The sequence below is a fragment of the Antrostomus carolinensis genome, unplaced genomic scaffold (assembly GCF_000700745.2).
Source record: "Antrostomus carolinensis isolate BGI_N321 unplaced genomic scaffold, ASM70074v2 scaffold14378, whole genome shotgun sequence".
Lineage (NCBI taxonomy): Eukaryota > Metazoa > Chordata > Aves > Caprimulgiformes > Caprimulgidae > Antrostomus > Antrostomus carolinensis.
Genome location: NW_010333790.1, coordinates 1 through 19,412, shown reverse-complemented (window position 1 = coordinate 19,412; position 19,412 = coordinate 1). Strand labels below are relative to the sequence as shown.

At 37.2% G+C, this 19,412-nt stretch overlaps 1 protein-coding gene across 1 annotated transcript in view; it reads right to left on the bottom strand.

Annotated features, from left to right (window-relative positions):
• Positions 1–18,785, bottom strand: part of CDKL5 (cyclin dependent kinase like 5) — a gene marked incomplete at its 5' end in the record, with an annotated part of 46,693 nt that extends 27,908 nt beyond the window's left edge. The window contains 5 exons of the mRNA XM_029086486.1: positions 1,523–1,603; positions 6,276–6,465; positions 11,084–11,174; positions 17,408–17,467; positions 18,665–18,785. Of these exons, the coding sequence (XP_028942319.1) occupies positions 1,523–1,603; positions 6,276–6,465; positions 11,084–11,174; positions 17,408–17,467; positions 18,665–18,785 (543 nt within the window). The remainder of the gene's footprint in view (positions 1–1,522; positions 1,604–6,275; positions 6,466–11,083; positions 11,175–17,407; positions 17,468–18,664) is intronic.
• Between the last annotated feature and the right edge of the window lie 627 nt (positions 18,786–19,412).

Sequence of the window (19,412 nt, the reverse complement as noted above, 5' to 3'; positions counted from 1 at the left end):
TACGGACAGAAAAGTTGAAAAGAATTATTTAAAGTGGAATGGAATTATTTGGAAACCTCTGTTTCCCTAGAATTCAAGTGCTTCATTTCACAACTTTGTAACTTTTAAATCACACCAAAAGAATCCAAAAGACACTGAGATAGAACACAAAAAATTAGGATAAAATGAAAATAAACCCTACCCCAGCACACGTAACAATGGTTTGAAGAATGATCTTGAAATTGCTGTTCTGCAATACATGCTACTACATCTTGAGCTACAGCTAACTATGACACCATAAAAAATTTTCTGTGAATTATAAAACAGACAAGAATGTATAAAACCAAAACCCAAGCAATTATATATATGGAGGTGTCTGATTTTGCAGACTCCATGAAACCAAGATAAAAGCTATGCTGACTCTCTTCATAAGGCAGGGAGATTAAATGAAAGTTATTTGAACCGGTTGCATTAAAAAGTAGAGCAAATTTGGTGGATTTCTGCTGGCTACATCAATACTGATAAGAGCAAGTAAACACCCAAGTATACGCCAAAGCAGATGACCTCTGGTTTCCAAGGCAATCAGCACAGATTGAATTGTGTAGTCCCAAGTCCTTTAGAGCTGATTAGCCATATGCACACTTCAGATTTGTCTCAGATTGCCTTTCATTCTTAAGTGGTACCTCGGTGATTCTAAACCTAATTTTGATACTATAACTTTTTTCTTTTCTTTTCCCCAGCTTACTGTGGATGAAATAATGGGAAGGTTGCACTGCAGCTTACCAAGGTGATGTTTTCATAGTACAATACTAAGGACAACAATACGTGTTGCATACCCAGGAATATGGCACAAATGCATAGCACAATGCTTTACACAACTTTACATTTTGAGGGGAGCCAGCTTCTCCCAATCCCCTGTAAGAAACTATTTCAGGACCGTATCCTGGTTCGGCCATGGGTAACAAACTGACTTGTTCCAAAACAGGACTGAAGAGTAATTTAACATACACACTGTGCAGAGATGAGTGATAGCAAGCAGATTAAATGCTCAGGTTTAAAAAAAAAAAAAAAAAAAAAAAAAGAAATATAAAAAAATTACTGTGTGTCAACTTTGTCTTTGACAACTGTCCACATCCTCATGCTTATCCAGTAACAAATGAACAACTCAGGTTATACTCTTTGGATTTACCTAAATTTATTATGGGTTGGGAGCTCATACTCCAGCTTTACTAAGGTAACCTGTGCATCTGAATGTACGTCAGTGTGAAGACATATTGCTGCAAATGACGGTGATTCTTTTGTCTGGACTACTTGTTGTTTATCAAATCAATCAAATTTGAACGGGCCTCCTGGCATTTGCAAGGAGTATTTTCCTGATTGCTAGGAAATACCAAACCTTGCTACAAACGATGGTCATATCAAAATATCTCAAAATGAAATTCACAAGTACTTTTAAGATGTATTATATTAGGAAACAAAGATAAAAAGTCTCTTAAATCTTTCTCTATCCACTATAGACAGAAAATAAAATACATTCTCCTACCTTCATAAGATCAAGCAATACACCACTTAAAATTCCCAAGTATCTTCTCTCTAAAGACTGTGGATGATTGACTGCTGGAAACTGTAAAAATAATATAGCACAAAAATATATTGAGAATGTAAACAAGGTATACATCAATACAATACTTCAAAACAGAGAAACTACACAGTAAATAAAGGCATGCAATTAATGGGAATCACATGCACTGAAGAAGTCAGTGGTTTATGAAACATTACAAACCATTATAATGAAACAAATAATTGTTGATGTACAATAAGCATCAAGTTAACCAAATAAATTATTCTCTATTAGCAGGGCAGTCAAGGAATCTCTCTCAAATGAGAAATGATCAGATTTATAAATGTGTTTGTAGCATTATGATTGACAAAAGGTGGGAGGACTAAAATAAGATTCAGAAACAACATAAGTAATATATATATATTTTTTTTTTAAAAAAGGATTAAAAATAGCTTTGAGAGAATTCTAGAATGGAAATACAGTACTAATTAAATGCCAAAGATTAACAGACAATTCCAAAATCTTTTTAGTGATAAACATAAAAAACTTGAAGGTTTGAGGTTCAGGATTACTCCTGTGGTCATGCTGCAGTAAGAACCAGCAACACCATGAGAAGTAGAGCACATTGCTGGAGGGCATCTTTTGTCAACTAGAGTCTAGACAAAACCTAGTGAAGGCAGTATTTGAAATTAGCCCTATCTGGAAAGAACAGGACAGGCAGGGATGATTTGGAGAAAGAAAAAATAAAGCACAGAACTGGGGCTTTTTGCTTGCTTTGTAAACAAGGCAAGAGTTAAATAAAATCAAGATAGAATCTTTTCTTTTTATCAATATGTCATTGCTGTAACATTATATCAAGTATAATGAGTGGAAAAGAAATGGACAACAGATACCCATTTCCAGGCTGCAGCATGCATTGAACTGACAGCAAACGAATAGATAAAACTGATTTCAGTGAGGTAAATAAAAATTTAAAAACTAAATGTATAAGCTAGTGTTTTCAGAATTAGAAATAAAGTCTGGATTTCCAACAGAAGCATAAAAAAAAACCCTCATGGATGCAACTTATGCTGATTTTGGAGAAAATTACACATCTAAATACCAGACAAGCCTCTGGAAAAAAAACAAATCAAACCAAAACAACAATCAGTCAGCCTGTTTGCATTAATCAGTTTATCCAAAACTACACAACTGAGATTCAGACATTTTGTTAACAGTTCCCAGAGTTGTGGAATTTGCCTAATACTATGCAAGTGTTTCAATTGCAGCCTGGCTTGATCCCATCCACATCCTATGTATTTTCTAAAATGTCCTCTTAAGCTAACACATCAAAGCAAGAATTCTGACAATAGGAAGCATGCAGTATTCCCATCTGCTGGTACGTAAAAGCCATCACTCTATGTCCAAATGGGCTCAAGTCATACATAAAATATACCCACATAAAATACTGAATTATAGTTAAAAACCACTGAAAATACAAGATAACAACAAAATTAAAGTCAGTGATTAAGACAGACATCAGCAATAAAAAAATAAATAAATCAACAAACATGAAGACAAACATTTTATGTGGAAGTTTGCTATAGTATAAAAATATAAGAGAATGATACATTTGGTCTAAAATGTCAATGAGCAGGAAGTCTTAAAGACTTTAATTCCTTTACTTTCACTTGTGCATTTTTCAGTTCTCATTTACATCTAGGGATTGTTACAGTTAGAATCACAGAATTGCCTAGATTGGAAAAGACCTTTAAGATCACGGAGTCCAATCATTAACCTCACACTGACAGGTCCTTGACTAAATCATGTCCTTAAGCACTGTCTACATGACTCAAATACCTCCAGGGATGGGGACTACACCACTGCCCTGGGTAACCCCTTCCAATGCCTGAGAACCCTTTCAGTAAAGAAATTGTTCCTAATATCCAACCTAAACTTCCCTTGGCACAACTTGAGGCCATATATTTAAATGGTCACCTTACTCAGATTAAATACTAGCTTCAAATCTATGCTTTAAAGAGAAACCCAGCATAAACACTCATTTCCAAAAAAACATTTTATTTGGAAGCAAAACGCATTGCATGTGCACTGTACGTGCATAAGTGTTAAATCACTATGAATTGCTGCCCATCGTTTGTACTGGCATTACTTTTCAGAAATTATATTATGTGAGCTTTGAAGGAAAATGAAAGAACATTAGTTCAATGTGTTTGTTCCTAAATAGTCTTTTTTTTTTTTTTTGTTTTCTTTTGAAGTGGTTTACTAATGATTAAGAATTTTAAGAATAAGTCCAAGCTGGCTATGTTGATCTTAGATAGTAACTCAGGTGAACCAAGGCTTCCATGCTTCCTCCACTTATTACATGAACCAAACGGCAAATAATTTCTTGTCTTCATGTAAAATGACCGTCTTAAAGATTTTACATCTGGAATGGTCAGGGAAACATGGAAACATCCTGGAGTCATGCAAAGCAGTAATACAAGATGGCTACTCACTGGGATTGTTCAGATTCTCCAGCTTATTTATTACGTATTTGTAGAACAATATTTACAGCCTTGCACTACCACTCACATTGTCCATAAAGGCATAAGCCTATTGGTACTTTCTGATCCCATACTACTTTATTTCCTTGGGCCTTCATCATACTATGATGTTTTCTTCCTCAAAAGGGCTAAAAAGAGATCATTAAATGCTCCCTAAACCTCAGGAGCAAGGAATAGTCTGTATACACACACACACACACACACACACACACGTGCATGGAAGAAGTAAGCAGGAAGAAAAGACAGAAAGTGTGCAAATGTGCATCTGTGTACACATGCATGTGGTGCTGGAGCGTCTGTATTGGAATTTTTTAAATCCTGTGCTACAGTACTGTAACACACAGTTACAGTAATGTAGAAATTCACAAAGCCTAAACATGGATAAACTATTCCACATCATGGGCTAGTTTTTATCTTGTGAACACTCTGTGCCAGATACAGCTTGTAAGTAATAATTTGCATGATCACGGCATACTTGCTATCTGCTATGCAACAGAAAATCTTCCACTATTAAGCACTATGCTACATTCAGAAAAAATGTACTTTTAAGGTTGTCTTATAGCATGGAATAATTTTTTCCCATGAATTAACTAATAAATATGACATTGCAAACCAATTTTTTTTAGAGTATTTTTCATGTTTAAGACATTATTCAGGTTTTGCTTCAGTATTAAAAAACTACTCTATTAGAAGGCATATGTCACTGTCCTCATCATTAGTATCTTGACTTTACAGATGGGGCTAAGGCGGCAGCAACATGTCTGAGGCCAAGTAACAAACCATTGATCCAGGATGAGAACAGAGACTCATAACTCTCAACCCCATGCTAATTACATTAGGTCCATGCTGTCTTCTTGAATTACTGTATTTCAAAGCTATAAACAAAGATACTTAATTCTCATCCTAAGACATTACAGAGCGTTTATCCAAGTAAGATCATACTGCACAACTAGAACTGCTGTAAAATAATGTTGAAGAGGCAGTAACTTATTTTGCTTACAACATTTAGAGCATTGCTTTCCTGATAAGGGGTATAATTTTTTTAAAAGTAGAAAATCCCGTCCAGCCCACTGTTCTAAACAGCATCAAATACACATAGGACTTTTCAAGAAATGCTTGTATAGTGATTTTTTTTAAACCCTCCACTGATGGAGGGTCTACAAACTTCAACAAAATCTCTGAGGAATTAGCTATCCATGTAGCTAAATAATTATCCTAACACCTTAAGGCCAACTATTTCTTATCATCATAAGCTAAACTCAAGTTATGGCAACCTTTAACATGTTTTAAGACAACTAGGTTCACTCGCTTTCCCTTTCTCATTCTCTGTTTTCTCTTTTACAGAGTAAAACTCAAATCTCAAGTCTTTAGCACAGATCAAGTTTCCCAAAACCTCTGCATGTCTCTTTATAGGATTTTACTCTAATGATTTCAGACCGTTTATCAAGATCAGAAATTCACCTTTGTAAGCAACAGTCATTAATATAAAATGACAACCAAAACTGAATTAAAAGGAAACATGAGTACAATCACTGACCAGGTATTGTTAAAGATCACAGAGACATGACTTATATATTGCTTCTGGGATTTTGCCATATTTCATGTCCAAACTTGAGCAGCTTCTCCACACTACCGAGTCTCTGTCATTACACAGTATTGGTAAACCCTTGAAGGGGGACGCTACTGTCAGTAGGAAGAGCTTTTTTACTCATGTGGCTTACATCAACTCCCCAGGACTGTAAGTCAAAAGGCAAAAAGCTCTTCTGCCATGATAGTGGCATCTATGGTCCAGATTTTTCCAACATAGCCTGAAGACAGCAGACATGAATTTTTCACACTCTGCACTGACAGAGCTATGCCACTAAACTTCACAGTTCAAACATGGCAGAGTAATGCTAAGCTGGGTATAAATGCTAGCTTGCATACGAAAAAAGTGAAAGAAATGAAACAAACTCCTGAATCAACTTTTAACAGTAAATTGAACATATTTATAAAACTCATTTCCAGTGTAAGCAGAATTTTACTTTGAATTATGACTCTAAATATCTTATAATTAAATATCCTATACGTACACAGAAACACATGCAATAGATAACACACAACGCAAATAAAAAGAACCTTCACAGCAGCAGTGACAATAGTGTAAACACTGTGTAAGTAAATAAAAAAAATAGAACAAAGCTGTCTCTTACCCGCAAGCCATGGAAGCGTGGGTTGCTATAGAATAGCTTCATCTGCTCAGCTGGCAGTGGGCCTAGCACCTTCTGAATGGTAAAGAGCTGGTCAATCTCGCTCTCGCCAGGAAACAAGGGCTGCCCGTCACTCAGCTCTCCCAGGATACAGCCTACGGACCACATATCCACAGCCTTTCCATAAGGGGCTCTGTAAAGTGAATGTACAACGTTTTTCACCCATTGACACTGTCTTCTTACCGAGCTGTTTCAATTTATTGGCCATATTTCCCACAGCCCACTCCCTTACAATGCAGGAAAATAAACTTTAATATTAAAGAAACTACCTCAAATACCAGGCCCTCTGTTTCTCCCCTGGATTGCCTGAGATATTGCTGCTTGAAAAGGCAGGAGAGGAATTCTCAAGTACCCCCAGGAATCTTGTTACCTTTGTGAAAAAATCTTACGTACAAGAATAATCTTTTGGACTGCAGAGCAGTTACCACTCCCAGTTAAACTAGCACTAATTTCCCTTCTCTCCAGGGGTTAATGGCTGTGCTCTATATCTGCATTCCGTTTCTTTTTCCATTGTGCTTAACATGGGGATAAGCTATACTAGGTCTGGCCCCTGGGAGAACAGAAATGATAAGCAATCTTTGTTTCAACATTCATCCAGTGAAATTTTAACTAAAGAGAAAACAGAATGCCCCTGAAAACTATTCCTTAAAAACCACAGGTGAGGAAGGAATGCAAGCATCGTAAAATAAGTAATTCCTGTTTTGGAGCAAAGCCACAGGTGGGGTTTTCAGGAGAAAATCTGATGTATGGTCTCTGTGCGTGCAAGCAATGTTGTGTGGTGGGGAAGATGGCACACGGTATTTTAAACTGCTAATGACAATGAAGAGGTGTATGGAATTCATCAGAAACAAAACTAAGTGGTGTGAGTCTTACACCAGCAAGGGCTATACTAGAATTTCTTGAGACTACATACAAGGGTATTTAATAGAAGAGGCAATATGGATGCTCTAATCAGGAGAGACTATGGGCTTGAGGATGGTTTGTAAAACACGTAGGACAGAAAATCAGAGAATGGAAGTTTGTATGAAAAGAAGAGAGTGGGAGACTACTGCAATATTCAGGCTAAAGGGACAAACACTGAAGAAACACAAAATCCTTTTGGACAGTTTCTGATTTTCACTCTAAGGTTCTGTTCCTCGGCAAGTTTGCTCAGCTGCCTACCTCAACTGTGCAACATCTAATGCATTACATACTTTTGGCTTTTCACTGTTCTTACTATAGACCAAACAACTCCTTTTCTGTACACTTGAGTCCTTGCTTTTTGAATTTGTAAATAATTTTTCTAATTATCCAACTTATTCCAGGAATCTCTTCTGGATGTTTAAGTTTTGAGCAGTACGATCAGTGAATTCTTCTCATGTCAAAGAAAAAGCATGTAAAAAGAATAAAGACTGGAACAAAGACTGAATTGAAAACATATTTCACCAAGTCTCTTCTTCTTGAAATGTGTAATCCAACAACTCAATCTCTGTTTCAAGAGATTTTTAATTTACATCTGGCTTGCCTATTTCTGGAATAAGACAGCACACCAGGAGTTGCAGGTGACAAATCCTATCCTAAATCTGTTCCCTTCGCTCCTTCCTTATGTTGATGATTAAAAACAGAACACCCTTCAAACTAAAGAAAAACAATATCTGACTTTTCCCCCTTGATTACTCATGGTTAGTTACTTCACTTTATAGGGAGAACACTTGGCCAGAGGACCCTGTAACCCTTGTGATGATTTAATTAGGTGAAGGTGAGAAAGCATTTCTAGCTGGACAACAGCATGAGTGAAACTACAGGACCACTGAGATGCCTAGTGCAGGAGTCTATGGTAGCTAGGAAAGCTGAAGTAGGATGCCAAAATTTCAAGAACTGTTTGTCTTTCAGAATCTGCCATGAGACACTGCAGTCCTTTCACAAACAATCATCACAAAATCAAAGTTTGCCCCATTGGAATAGACTGCTGACAAGGAACCACCAGTGGCAAAGCAGAACATGCCAAAACTCAAGTACTCCTACTACAATGGCTCTGTGGGTTCATAATTCCCTTACTAATCTTGCCTAGTGACTACTAGTTGATTTGTTGAGAGACTCAAGGTTTGTTCTTTGTGTGATGCTGTTGGTCCAACCCACCCATTAGGTCAGGTCTGAGTGCTAAGGAAGGACTAGTTTTTCTCCATGCTGTGAAAGACAACACAGATGAGAACAGACTCCAAAGCCAAGGATCTGCTCTTAAGATATTCCATGCCTGTACTGGAAAACTGAAGCTCTGTAAGGAAAACAGTTTGTGAGACTGCAACTAAAACCCTACCTTTTTACTATGACAGAAAAACAAGCGCATCTTTATTTGCAACCCCTTTAATAGGCAGGATTCTCAACTGACATGTGAAATGGGGAAAGGGTTGATGTAGGTTGGAGCATTGGAGAACAAGCTAGGGTTACAACTGAGAAATGGGGCTAAAACTCCTCTGAGGCAAGGACCATTACCTTTCTTTGATCACATGAATAAAGGAAGCTGAATCACAGTTTAAGAAGTTTCCAGTATTTACTGTGTGGTCAAACAGAAACAAATCAGAAAATACCCATTTCGTAAGGCAGTAGCAGAGTAAACAGTAACTTTTTTGTTCGAAAAGGCATGCTGAAGACTGCTGTTCTGCCATCAGGATCAGTCTTGTCAGATGACAACAGGCAAACAATGCAAGAGTGATGCGGCTGGATAAATGAAATAATTCCTATAGGACAAAGACTACAAATCAGAAATACTATAGCCTATTCCTGCACAAATTAGATTCTCCCAAAACATGTTTTCACCTAGTAATTTGGTATGCCTTGAAATCTACTGGCTTTTAGCAGTATTTTGTCATCCAATGGTACAGAGTACTCCACTAACAATTACCTGAGGCTCTCCAAAGTGAGTAGATTTTTTTATGTTCTGTGAATAATTAGACAGCTAATTCTTTCCTCTCCTGAAATTTAAGTCTTGAACTTGATTGCAAAACAGAAATCTCTCTAGGACACATTTAAAAAATTGAAAAAGTAAAACTGTATTTGTTAAAATATATATATTTAATAATACTGGGAAGACTTCTGAATATTAAGCATATTTTATGCTTATAATTAAGCATATATTAACATGCTTATAAAGATTTGGTAAATGCAGAGGAAGGGACAACAGGTAAGATGAGCGTCTGGGAAATAGAACAGGATTGCCAAGAAACAGACATCACTTTGTGCCATAAAAACTTGGCATTAAAAACATACACCAGCAAAATTGAAGCCATACGCATTTAATACACATACCCCCTCCCTTTTTGTGCAAGCTTATCAAACAAATTTAGTCAATTACAAACATACGTGATTCCTGCTAAATTTCCTTTGGTAAAGAAACAGTTTAGAAAACTGCAGGTGAAATTAATACTATGTCTGTCAAGCTTTTCATGTCTTTCCTCCTAAATCATCATCACTACTATAGACAAAGAGTAAAATATTGTGTAACTAAAAAGGTCACAATTGATGCTTTCTGTCCAAGTCTTTTTTTATACTTATATATACACATACACACATGCACTTTCCTGGAGCTTAATATAATGTTTCTCCAAAATATGAAAAACTGAGCTTTGAGGTTTTTAACGGCAACTTTAAGATACTATTTGCCATGTAACAACACAACTGCCTACAAATTTGATTAAGATTATCACTGCTTCTAGGAATACTGGGACGACTTTATTGACAGAATAATTATTACCTAATGCTTTACCTATTCAAGAAATGTTTAGTTAAGTGTTAATCAAAGCCCCCAAAAAAGACTTGTTTCTCAGCAGCATGAAGCATTTTGCTTCAAGAATCTTAGGAGTGACCAGTATTTTTTTTGATTCATCCTGTGGCTACCAATTCCTTATTTCTAGAATATGTGTATATAAAAACATATATGCCATACATACAGGAAATGTATTCTATGAGAGTGTTCATGTAGTTTAGAATAATGCACTGATAAACTTGATAGTAATGGGAAGATCACATATAGTAGATCTCCAGTTATTTTTGTCTCTTCCTTTGCCCTTTTGAGTCCTATAAATTTGTTCATATAGTATCTGAAAATCTGTTTAACCTTGTGAGGTAGTAAACCACTCATTTTACAGATTAATACAAGAGTAAAACTAAATTGTCTGGTTGAGGCTACTCATGAAACTACTGCTTTCACAGGCAGTGCAACAGCAACTTCTCAGTGCTTTATTAGAATGATTCATACAGCCTCCTTCAATAAATTCCTCCTGACTACTAAAAAGCTATTGCCATCCTTCTGAGCCACTTCAGCGGTGCTGCTAAAGGCTAACTGGGAATGAAAACCAAATCATAGTTTTGACCCAAAGGATCAAGAGAACTAGGAGTGCAGCACGGTGAAAGCTGCACTGCCATTGCTATGTGGTGTCCACCACAAAGGCTGATGAAACATTTCAGGCTACAGGACTACCATGGAAACCTCTTCTGAAGGGAATGCAGGGGGCTGGAATCTGAAGTACACCTGTTATAATTTAGCTTCATATTTTAGTAGTTAAACATTGCTCAGCTCAAGACAGGTCAATATGTCAATGATTCACGTCGATTTACTGGCAACTAACAAAAATTAATGAAAATCTGGAAGCCTCTTGAAATCTTCCCTTTAAATCAACCACAGCTCCATGGGTAAATCTTACAAAAGAAGCTTGAAAAAAACCCGTAAAGAAACAGTCAAGATTTATTATGGAAGTTCTACAAACTGTACTTACCCAAGCAAGAGTTCAGGTGAGCGGTACCATCTGGTAGCCACGTATTCTGTATAGTTAGCATTGCTTCCTTCAGAGAGATTACGAGCAAAGCCTGTCAGAGAAACAGTGTGAACAATTATATCCTATTTTAAATACAATATGCATATCACTGCTGATTTTGGCAGTAAGAGGTCATGCCTATTTATACAGAAGCAAATTGTTTACAACCCCTAGTGCAGAATGATGTCTCCAACAATTGCTTGTCTACTGAAATGCAAGCTTTTATTGATATGACAGTGAAAGTCAGCATGTCTGCTTTAATGATTACTTTACTTGTATACTCTCCTCAGAAGTCCGTGGGGTTTTGCTATTACTTTTGGTGCTTTGCTATAATCAAAACAGATTGATAGAAGTTACCTGTCAGTATGCCGTGCAAGCTGTTGAACTATTGCCACTAAATTTCACTAAGATGCTGTCTGCAGAAGATTCATAACATTAAGAAGAATAGTCAACATAGTCAAGAAACTATGTATTCTCATGTAAGAACACTCCCTCCCTGACCTGGCAAGGAACAGGGTCATCTCCCCAAAACTACAAAGGGCAGGAGTCTACTAAAGATCAGAGAAACCGCTTTATAACTGCATTTGGCTCACTCCACATGTGTTAACTTCCCACCTGCTTTAGCATCACATTCATAACAAGGCTGTTAGTGAATTAGGATCAGAAACAAAGGTCAAATTAACTTCCTCCTCTACATCATTTTGTTAAGAATAGAAAAAAAACCAAAAAACCAACTTATTTGCAATTGTACCAAAACTTAATTTCTGTCCTAAGGCATAACAATTAAGACCACTGACCGTGAGAAGAGTGCTTATAGTGGAAAACCCAGACATAGGAATAATTTATATTTTTGTTTTCATTCTCCTCCATTTATAAAAAGTCAGCTGAGCACCACAGTGCTCAGATTCTTCACAAAGAAGTACTCCAGGGCAGATGCTGGTATTGTTTTAAGAAAAGTATAAAAATGTCTCACTGTTTTCAAACAAGTGATTAATAATAATGTGAGATAGGACAGACATATCTCAGCATCAAGACTCTAGATGTGCAAGCTCCTTACCAGAGCTCAAACTGAGACAAATTTTTGGGACCAAAATGCAGAAGCAACATTTTCAAAATGCCTTCTTGCTAGGATGTGGCCTTAAAACTTGGTCCAAAATTCATTTCAGTGAAGTCACTATGAGTCTTTCCATTATCGCATGAATGATGAAGACAGAATAAAAATTCCAAAGTGTTGCAGAGGTGTAAGGCATAATTTCATTTTCAGAATCAATAAGTGCTACTTAAATGCAATAGTCATTCTTTATATCCGAGTTCTTATGCAAAAGCTGCTAAAATTGCACTTGTAAAGTTGTAATTTTTAATTTTTTTTTTCAGCATTCTGAAATTGTATTTTATTTGGCAGCTTAGCGTAAAGGAGCACAGCCTTACTTTCCCCTGTGGAACACTAATTTAATCCAAGTTGAAGGAGAGGCTTGGATGCAGATTATTATTATTAGACTAGTGATTTGAGAAAACAATGATAAATTTGTTACTGACAGAGGTTACAGCTGTTACTTTTTGCAAGACACCTCTACCTTCAAGAGTTAGTAAACTAGAAGGCATGTATGATGAAGAACAGATTTTTCAAAGTTGTCCCAAAATAATAATTCTGATCTGTTCCCATGGAGTATAATGAACATTACTGATGGTGCTGGAGAAAAGCTGGACAGAAAATTTTTTTTTACGTGTTAACATTGGGTTTGGGTAAATTTCTAAATATTACTATATTTAGCACTGCTTAGGCAGCCTTGTTTCTGTTCCAAAATTACATGACCCATCTGATTAATCTTGTCAGGGAAAAATTCATTCATGTGTTTAAAGAAGAGAGGGAAGATAACCAGGAACTACACTGAAGAAATCGGACAGCCAAATTGAACAGTGTCCCAAACTGAATGGGGGAGGGTGGAGAGAGGTGTCACGTGATACAAATACACACGTGTGCTCATGTAAGTAATGCACAAGGCTGGCAGCCCACCAGCCTACGGGCACCAGAAGAATCAACAAGTCAAGGGTGCATCCTCCTTCCTCCAGGCCCATCTATTGGAACTTGGTCACAGTCAGCAGCTAACACAGTCTGAAAAAATGATCAGCTCCCAACTTTACAGACGAGGTGTAGCACAGATTTGACGTGGCAAGACAGAAAGAAAAATCATCAGCATGGGCTTCAGTGTCACCTACATATTGTTGGGTGATGTAAGAAGCCATTTTATGGCTTCACTACTGCTCTGACTCTGTGACATCATGCTGAAAGACGATGGACAGAATTAATAATTCAAGAAAGCATAATACCTTTCTAAGGGCAAAATTGCTTTTTTCTTTGTCTTGGTGGAATTAGCTTGTTGTTCCTCCCTCCAAATTGTGCTGAGGTATTGGGAAGATTTTTTGATACAAAAATATGAGAAGATAACTAGGGAGAAGATCAGACCAAATTCTAAACAGTGAGAAGGAATAGATTAGAACATGAAGACAGAAGGCAATTTGGGTGAGAGCAACTATGAAAGCAATAGTTTGCAAATGCATCATCATGCAAGGAGGGAGAACAAGTGAAGTAAGAGATTTCAAGAAAAGACTTTGAACAACTCAGAACAGGGTAGGAGAGATGCCAAGAAAAAAGGCAGGAGGAAAAAAGAAGACTGTCAGTTTCTTATAGGGAAATAAGGCAAATTTAAGTTAGACATGAAGTAATGCATTCTAACATTAATGACATGTAAGTACTTCAGTAGGTGCCTAGAAACACTAGGGAACCTCCAATACTGAGAATTGTAAGAATAAGCTAAGCAAACACCTGTCAAGAATGACATAGACATGCTTAATCCTTTCTTTGAGTAGGCGGAAAAACTAGAGAATTTCCTGAGGTCTTTTCCAGTCCTGTGTTTCACTACTTCTATGCTTATGCATCATACAGAGATTAAGAGACTGCTAAAACAAGTAATTCTGAAGTCCTGGTGCTGAAATAGCAAACACACTAGTCAGAAAGCCTAACTATTTCCAACAGTCAGATGCATCTGCTGTAATCGGCATTTTGTACCGTTCTTTTTCCACTTCCATTGGCAGAACTGACACCCACACAACATGTGTCCAGGCAAGCACCACATTCAGTCTCATTTTTATCTAGCACGATATGTACAGAACACACGGCACAAGGATTATGAAGAACTATCTTTGTTCCAGGGCAAAAAATTGCTAAAAATTTATGAACTTTTCTATTCAAACTATTTTGTCCACTGGCCTGTTTGGAAACATCCACTTGCTCCAGTATCTGCATTGGGATGGATGCACAGACTTTTTCTTTGTTATCACATGAGGAATGTGGTGTATGTGGTGTATGTGACAAGTACCTGTGTTCCAAAACTTGATCTAACTTAGGCAGGCAGACAGCATATGTTAAATTATGTTAAAAGGCAAATTCTTATATCCTGATGTGTACACGTTCAGGAAACAGTTGTACCTAATACTGTTCTGACAGACATTTTACAGTAATAGCTGAAGCTACTAGCAATAATGTTGATTAGCAATAAGGCTAAAAAATTAAAATTGATCCCAAATTAGACTTGCTTGGAATTTTAAATTCAACTAAATCTGAAACATTGATCAAAATTCAAACTAACCCACATGAATAACAACAGAAATTCCCATAACCTAGTCTGCCTTCCTTGAGGTTGTGCCAAGCACCATGAGCACATTGTGACTGCATGTCTTTTCCAACAGCAGAAAGAGAACGTGGCAGCAGTGTATGGCATGAGCAAGCCAACAGACTAGAACATCACTGCTGACAGAATTCACGTCATCTATACCTAGTGAGAAAACTGTCAACCAGAACATGATTGTAACATTTGTTTGGCTTTTTATTTTCCTGTAATACCGCTGCACAGAAGACACTGACACAAGTTCACACACACATAGATTTGTTAGCTGATGGCATATGCCAGCTCTCACAGTGAATATTACTTTCAGGGATGTCCTGGTTTTTAGCTGAAACAGACCTGGGTTTCTTTTTCAGTAGCTAGAACAGTGCTGCATTTTGCTTTTCAGCCAGGGATTTGTTATGAGAGAAACACTGATAACATACCAGTGTTTGCATTTTTGTTACTAGAAGTGAAAGACTTTGTGTTCTGTTAGTCCACAAGCACAAGATCTAAAAGGGTGAGGAATATTTACATTAATAAGCTAAATTGGCATTTGGAAATGCCAATGGCATATTCCATATCATATCATATCATATGTTCAGTATATTAGTGATGGACTCTTCCTTTTTTGGCCCTCTCCGGCTTTCAGTCGGGCTCTCGTTCTTCCGGGATTCAGTTCGGGATTGTCGCTCCTCCAAGATCATTATCTGGGGACAGGCTGGGCTCGGTCAGTGGGTGGTGAGCAGTTGCACTGAGTATCTCTCCTTTGTATATTTTGTAACTGTTATCATTATCACTACTATTTTAATATCAGTATTATTTTAAGTTTTCTTTTATTTCTATTATTAAACTGTTCTTATCTCAACCTACAAGCCTCCTTACCCTTGCCCCCCAAACCTCTCCCTGTCCTCTGGGGGTGGGGGGAATGTGTTGGCTGTTGGCCAAGGGCTAGCCCAGTGGAACTATCACAGGGAGACATCCCCAAAACATCTGTGAGGGAGGGAAGAAGGGAGGGCAAGGGCCAGGGAAGGCTGTTCCTCACAGTGGGAGCAGGAGGTGGGGGCCAACAGCTCCCATCAGGACCTACTCACACCCCATAGGCTATTCCTGCCTTTGATGCCTTTAGCTGTGATGGGAGCAGATGCTGGTCAGGGGGAGGCATGGCTCGCTGACTGGCTGACAAGCTCTGCGCAAGGCAGCGATCGGGTCCCCTAACCACCCAAAGATGGTGAGGGGGTGGAAGAGGGAGCAGGGGGTGTGCCACACCAGCCCTCACTCCTAGCAGGGCCCTGCCCTGCCAACCCCAGAGGGGTTTGCTCTGCAGGGGAAGGCCCTGAAAATAAGTGTGGGGTCAGGTAAAAATCCTGCCCCACCAACTCTGGGCTCTGGGCAATGCCACCAGGGCAGCCTGGGCGGGCGGTCACAGCAGTGCAGCCAGGAGGTATCTGGATACCAAAAAGGCACAGGCAGGGAGGGCAGCACGTGAGGGTACCCTGGTGTTTTGTCAGAGCTGTGCAGTTCCCTAACACTGCAGAATAAATTGCCCTTAATTCAAAGAATTCATATGGACCAAATCTTCTAAGGCTTTTCCTAGAACAGTTATTGTTTCAGAATGCTTAAGCGAAAATGCCTTTAGGATTAAAAGAAATAAGCAGTACTACAGTACTGCTTATTTCTTTTAAAATGACTAACACCTTTTTTGTGTTCCTAAAAACCTATTTCAATCTATTTTTTTAGCAGTTCTTTCATTCAAAATTGTAGAGGTTTGAAATAACAGCTTTCAAACCACTCTCACTGAAAAGTGTCCTTGGGTAGCACTATGGAATTGTTTTTTATTTACCAAGCCAAACTAAGTTTCTTAGAGGAAACAATATTTTATTCCGTGTTTATGTAGCATTTAGAATAAAAATACAGATTGTTGGAACAGTGTACGCTCCGACCTGTTGTCTTCTGGGGATTACTCACATGGGCAAAGTTCGCCTCGTGCTTAGGTGCTGATATTTCAAAGCCTTAAAGCTGGGATTGAACAGGGAGGATTGGTCAGGAAACATCAGAGTTAACATTGCATGTACAGCTCTGACTAACTTCCCGCAGTTCTGTCATTAACCATATGTGGACACATGATCCCTTGATTAACACAACAGCAAAAGCTGACCTGTAACTACACACATAACAGTCCATGAAAGCCAGTGGTTCAAAAAAGATATAAAAAGTGTAAGTTTATTGTCTCTTTACTAAACAAGGAAGAATTATATTTTCTTTTAATATGCAGGCCAGATAAACCTACAGTTTTGCTAACCTTCTAATTGGCTTATCATCTGCACTGTTCTCAGCTGGGTGCCAATAATACTGCTAGGAAAAACCTTGTCAAATATAGGAAGAGATAAATGCAATGTTTCTATTGACATGTTAATACAGGTATTTCACAGGGTATGCAAATTAAGCCCAGACATCTTTCCTGTTAAAGTACCAGCCATAAGCCTGAAGAAGTAATAAATATTCTGACCACTAAAAGTGTTTTAAACAGTACATACTGTAGAACTCTTATAAGAATAAGGCAAAACTCCATTGCAAGAGATTTTATTTAAAAAGGTAAGAAGCAGGTATCTATTGAACTTACCGAAGTCACACAACTTCAGAACATCATTGTGGCTTATTAAGAGATTCTCTGGCTTGATATCTGGAGTATCAGAGTGAGAGAGGAAAAAAAAAAAAATGTTGTCAACTTCTCTTTTGAATTTTCAACTTTGTCAACAAATATTATTTAATTATAACATATTTAGAGATATTTATGCAATCATAAACGAACATTACAAGAGCAACTGCTGAAACAGCTTCGAGCAATTCAGTTTGTGAACATGCAGAATTAATTTTCTGCCTTTTGAAGTCTTCTAAAGTGTTTCCCAACAAAAAATGGGAAGATAAAAGGTGCTTACAGATATTCCTGGGCAGCAAACCAGTATGCAGAATACTGCATATTGCAAAATAATACAAAGAACTGACATTCAATTAGTCATTTAACCAATAAAATGTTAAGTGTGTTGTGCTCAACATTTTCAGTTATGATCTTCTTGATCATCTCTTGTCATTTGTTTAGAATAAAAAAAGTGTTGTCTAGTTTCAAACCCATTTTTTCATTCCTATGTGGATATTGTGGTATCCACATATGGTATATTTTTCAAATTATATTTTACAAAATATTTTCAGACTCTTGCTTACGTCTGATCAGTCTCAAATATAAATAGTATATTGTATGAGAATTTTAGTTTATTTGAAACATTAATTACAAATGTTACTCTTGCAAAGCCACAAAGCAAAATACGCTTTTATTAAATCAAGATAAAATACATAAAACTAGATAAAGTCACACATCAAGATATGTACTCTAAGTGCTTGAAGTTTAGGTGAGAAAGTAAATATACAGAGTTGAACTCGTGGGAGCTGGGAGGAACTGCCTTAAGTAGTAAAATATGGGGGACCAAGCTTTAAGTTCTGGGTTATTTTCTCCTAATATTCTGTTATAGATTCAAAACTAAAATGACTTGAGCACCATGAAATGTTTAAAAAAATTCCTTCACCTTCGGCAATGTCTGTACTGCAGTTTTACTTTGCTGTGCATATGATACAATCTTTATATCATACCCCGAAGACAGTGGACAGCAAACTTTATATGTAGATTAATTTAGTTTTAAAATGATCTGAAGTCACGCAGCAGACTTAAGACTCAGCCAAATTTACAGATTTTTTTTTCTTGTTGATATAAAGCAATTGCTTTTATTTATGTTAAATGCAAATTACTTCAAGCTGTAACATCTTTCCCTTTAGAAAGCAAATTCCTACTCGGGGCTTATTTCCACGTGGGGAACTACACACTTACCTCTATGAACAATATCGTTCTTATGGCACCAATGAATTGCTTTAATTAGCTGGTAGATATAGCTTTTCACTTTTTCTGGTGGAACTCCATTTGGCATTTCTTCTAGCAATTCAAGCATATTCTATATGTTTAAAAGACACATTATTTATTAAGAGTCATACTGTAGTTGCCAAAAGATAATATGCTTTCAGCATTCTGAAGTAAAACACTTAGGCCACTGAGCCTGGCTACACAAAACTAGTAGTTTAACATTCAAGGAGTGTATTTTAATCTTAAGCATCCTACTAGCTGTTTTCATTCTAGAGAAAGCACTTATGAAGACAATCCTTAAAGGTGAACTACAAATATAACATAAGTCCTTGAAAGACTGTCATCAATCCACTTATCCTAAAACTTCTAAGTCATTTAGTTACAAAAAGTTGCTTAACAAGAAACAGGTCAGTGTGGCTATATGAAAAGTTTAGTGGTGCACATTATTTTTAAATACCCGACTTTGCTGTAACATATTGTTTTCTTCATTATTAAGCTAGTTCTCCTGCTTGGATGTAGCAGGGCCATGATTATTGCAAACCATGTCTGTATGTGAGTGGGTATAGTTAAAGCAACACAAGCCTGTTAGTGTAAATGAAGTGACAGATATAAAAATGCCTCATAAGGGCATAAATAGTAGCCTAAGGAGTATCCTATAGCTACTTATCAGCTGTATTGATCTTAGATGTATTTGCACTACAGTAACTATGGTCATATT